At 32.8% G+C, this 4,813-nt stretch overlaps 1 protein-coding gene across 1 annotated transcript; it reads right to left on the bottom strand.

The window, feature by feature from the left end:
• Positions 1-593: 593 nt before the first annotated feature.
• Positions 594-1,454, bottom strand: LOC110092028. Its single transcript, XM_020816371.1, has 2 exons — positions 801-1,454; positions 594-713 (listed from the first exon to the last, which is right to left on the bottom strand). Exons 1-2 carry the CDS (start codon positions 1,452-1,454, stop codon positions 594-596), a joined length of 774 nt encoding a protein of 257 aa, XP_020672030.1.
• Between the last annotated feature and the right edge of the window lie 3,359 nt (positions 1,455-4,813).

Genomic DNA, 4,813 nt, shown 5'->3' on the forward strand with positions numbered 1-4,813 from the left:
AGAAGTATAAAGAAGCTTTATACTGCTCAAATTAAATATCAAGCTAGGAGTAATGAAAATTAAAATAATTAAACAATATGAGTCTAATGATATTATTCTACTGAATATAAGTGTCTAAGACATAATATTTTAATAACTTTCATACATGAGAAGATATTTCGTAAGGCTTGACCACCTCATTATGCCATCTTCAAATAATTATGTAGCGCACAATTAAATATATTGTAAGAGCTTTTATATATTTTAAATTATATAAAAAAAAATGATCATGATCAAAACAATACTAGAGTTAAAATATATAATTAAACAATTTTGTTTAAAAAATTTACATTTCCATACATATTACACTAATGCCTACAGAATTAAGTTAACAAAATAAAGACCTTAAGCACATATACGTATAGAGAAAATCATACATATATACAAATGCTAGTCCATTAGCATTGCCATCAACATCTATATATTAGCAAAACATATATAAAAGAGCTTTGTAGAACCAAAATAAAAACACATAATATAAGGTTTGGCCAAATTCACATATTTTGATATGATCGATAGCATGGCACAAAAGCTTCAAAATAAAGAGATGATAATTAGTCATCATCGCCATCCACAATAGAGGAAGATGGAGGCTTTTCCTTCTTCTTAGGGGAGCAGAAAACATCAGTCAAAGCGGTTGGTGAGTCTAATGAAGCCCTAAGCAAAGCAAGTCCCTAAAATATTCAAGTTTAATAACATACATCAAATCAAAACAAAGTTATAGAACTCAAAGAAATTTAGTAGTTCAATAAAGAATTAACCTCTTCCATGCCGACGGCAACCACCTTCTCCTCTAGTTGGACATCCTTTTTCATGATGAAGCGATTGATAAGAGCAATGCTGGAGATCGCAGACATTGGTGTTACTTCCAAATCATCTGTAATCATGTAGGTGACCACTCCCTTTACAAAGCCTCCAACACCCTCCCCTGCATTTTCAGAACTAAAAGAAGAAGCAGAACCCGATGGAGCCACGAAGGCGATTTCGGTGACCATCGCACACTTGCAGGTTGGGCACAGGGTATTTCTCACAGTAGTGACTTTTCTATTGCAATAATTACAAAGATAGTATTTGAGCCCTACACTGGAGCCCGATGGAACCACAACGGTGGCTTCTGTGCCAAGAAGCAAATGATTTGTAACATAAGAAGTGGGCACTTCGGGTTGAAGTAAAGAGGCTTTGGCTCTGTTTGCTACAAGATAAATCTCGTTAAGATTTTCAACGCTTTGATAGAGTTTTCCAATTGATCCAATCATAGTTGGAGGAGAGACGAGCTTAATAACACAACCTAGTGGGAGAGTCAGAAGGCTGAACAAGAAATCTACGAAGTCTTTACCAGCCTCACCGAAAAGAACTTTGTGGCTACGAACATCGATCAGAAGTTTCAGAGTGATTTTTGACTTCAAATCTGCCATGGCTTCTTTGTAGAGTTGTGAAAATGGGAGTATATAAGAAGACAACAAGCTCATATATATGAAGTATATATAGAGGTTACTTACGCCTGCTTGTTTGAACTTCCAACTACGCCTGCTAATTTCGACTTCCAACGTTAAAATTTTTCTGATAAAGATAGAGTTTTCTTGCCACTACTACAACTGACAATGAATTATAGTCTGCACCTGTGCAAAGTGCAAACGCTGCTCCACTCCACCTCAGTTACCGCAGAATCTCAGCTTCATCTTAGCCGTTCATTCATAACTAGTTGCTTACACTGTAACCGTCTGATTGCTGCCATTTGCTGGTGTTCAGATTATATATATGCATGCCCTGCATTGCAGACTAGAAATTGTCTCTACTGGCTCCATGGGGAAAAGAAAGTGCCGATTAGAAATTGGGAAGGAAAACAGTCCATCTAAAGAGCCTCTTGAAAAAACAACAAAATAAATATAATTTATTTTCTTTAATGTTAATTAAGAAACAATTAATACACGTAATTAAATATTCATTGAATTTTCGGTGCCCTGCCCTGCTGTAAGAAATTCTCTGTGTGAGCATTTAATCAAAACTAGAATGGTAAGTGTAACTACAGAAAAAATCAATTGAGAAAAGATGATTGTAACTTGTAAGTAAGGTAGCAAGTATAATAGCTGACTTGGAGGTCGTGCACTAATTTGTATGTAAAACTAAAGCCTCAAGCTTATAATTTCCACAATGAAAGCCAAAACTTTCATCAAACTACTGGTTTAGTTTACATGGCTGATCTTACTATAATAATATAAATTAAACTTTTATTGGGGATAATTTTTTTATTATTTTCTAAAATAATTTATAGCACAATTTTTTTAAAAATAGTAAAAAAATAGTGATCAAAATTGATTTTCAAATAGCTAGAAGACTCTCAAAACTGACTTTCTCTCTCTAAAATATCTATTTTATTGTCCATTCCTCTCTCTAGTTTCTCTCTCAAAATTTGAGAATGAAATTAAAATAATATTATTTTTTGCCTGTGCATTTGCAATTTTTTTAGTAATTTATACTTTTATAGTATCTTTTTTACTTCATATTCTTTCACAACTCCCATAAACTTTTTCAATTCTTTATTTAAACTCCAATTCGTTCATTTGTACAGCAAGCATAAGGTCAGTGCTCCCAATTCAACAACTTTAGCCAGCCGCCACATATCTAAATGGCCTCATAAAACAGGAAATAATGTTGATTATTTGATTGATTCTTTCATGCCGTCACTTAAGGAGCGATTGAATTTGAAAGAATTCAAACTCTTCGCTTACAAGTCTCCAAAAGCATAGCATATGATACTTTGTTTAATGGAACTGCTGCAGCTACTGTGAATGAGATGCCGTACCTCATGCTCTTTCCTCAATTTGTATTGCAGAAATTTAACCATGCATGGTTGGAAAAACTTTCATGACCGTTGGGTTTGGCCTTATAATTATAATATAATTTGCGTTTTTTCTGCGCAGAATTTGATTTTGTCCATCAATTAAGTTATATTGTTGACATAAAATTCAATTATATCTGTCGAGCTCATCAAAAGGTTGCAAGGGGTCGGGCCTCTCATGTTTGGGTTGGGTGAAATGTTGGAGAAAGAAAGCAGGGCGGCGCCGGGGCACTAGGACTCATGCTAGAGATAGAGAGTCAAGCACTACAACACTCCAAACTCAACACGACAATATTGCACTTTGTCTATTTTTCAATATTTTGATAGCCAACTATTGTCACTGAAGGTCTGAGATGTTATCCATTTAAACAAGTTTCATCTATAATGATGTTACATTATTGTACCTTGAACTTTAAACTTGGAATAACAGTAAACATCAAATTACTAGCTTTTAATAATTATTAAGGCTTCATTTGTACTGCTTTTTTATTGCTTCTTAAAGCAATTTTTTAGTACAAAATTTTTATACTAAAAAACTACTTTAAGAAGCAATAAGAAAACAGTCTCAAATGAAGCCTAAAACTTATTATTGTCTTGATTGAAAGATATTCAGCTCGCTTTGGAACATTGTAAGGCTTATGCAAATCTTATTTGTATTTTAAAAAATAGTCAAAGAAAGCTTTGATTATGATTCGAAAATATTTCAATTCTGGTCTGAATAAATTTTTTTCATAGTTGGAAATAGTTCAAACAATTAACAATATTGAGTATGATTCAACAAATGTTTTTAAAACTTTGAGCAAAATTAGAATTTATTATTTTGCACTCTCTATTTCTATGGGTATTAACTCATTTAAGTTTGTCTTGCCATGCATGTATATTCTATTCATATATGTTGAGAAGCATTATGCTGCTTATGTTGGGGTATGATAAAAAAGATCATTAGACAATTTAAGAATAATGACATTACATAGGAGATGATATTTTATGTCACCTACACTTCGCTTACATTTCTTATTATTAAGTCCATTTAGATGCAATGCCCGCTTAAAATTATATAGCACAAAATGAAAGCATCACATTAATTAATTATGCTTTAGAATAGAAGTATAGAATCTTGAATTTTAATTAGTAGTTGTTTGATTTGCCCAAAAAAGAATGATGAATAAATTGTAATAAAATATAAAATAAAAGTAATATATTTGAAATGTTTTGAATGGTTTAGATGAGTATAAAATAAATATACTCTAATTACTTTTTTATATATTATTTATAGGTGTCAATATTTGAACCCGACCATAATCCTACCTTAAAAATTTTAAATTTGGGTTAACCCGTTTGCCTAAGGGGTTGGGTCAGGTCCAAGTTGGATTTCTTGACCTGTTTGCAAAATTGGGTCACGCTATGATCAACTCATTTGGACTCGGGTTAATTTGGGTCAGATTTGATTCCAATCCATTGACCCGTTTTAACACCACTATCTAATATTACGTGAAATGAATGATGTGCAAAAAGATGGTGGTGGCTAGCAATTGATGGCAGATGATGGCCGCCAACAAAGGCAAGCAGTTGGTGGCGACCCAACAAAGGCAAAAAAAAAAATTAGTGTCTTTGAAAACCGATCAAATTTAATGATTTTGAAATGCACAAAGGTTGAATTAGAGGGAGTTCTAAACATTTTAAAAAAATTATTCTGCAATTCTTTACTTAAACCAAAGATCAATAATTTGATAGGATTCAAAGAATCAACACACACGTTGCAAAATAAAAAAGTTCAGGATTGGAGAATCAAGTCATTAACCTCTGTAAGAAAGATGGATCTTTTGCCTTGTTATTAGAGAAGGCAGAAGTTGTTGAATTTACTGCTTTATGCTCTATCTCTTTGGGGATTGACTCATCTCAATTTTCTTGCCATGCATGCATATATTTGCTATC

This window comes from Dendrobium catenatum, unplaced genomic scaffold, assembly GCF_001605985.2.
Source record: "Dendrobium catenatum unplaced genomic scaffold, ASM160598v2 fragScaff_scaffold_43, whole genome shotgun sequence".
NCBI classification, from domain to species: Eukaryota; Viridiplantae; Streptophyta; class Magnoliopsida; order Asparagales; family Orchidaceae; genus Dendrobium; species Dendrobium catenatum.

Coding starts and splice junctions, on each gene's coding strand:
- LOC110092028 (XM_020816371.1), bottom strand. CDS start 1,454: ATGGCAGATTTGAAGTCAAAAATCACTCTGAAACTTCTGATCGATGTT. Junction 714..800: donor TTGCCGTCGGCATGGAAGAG/GTTAATTCTTTA, acceptor TGAATATTTTAG/GGACTTGCTTTGCTTAGGGC.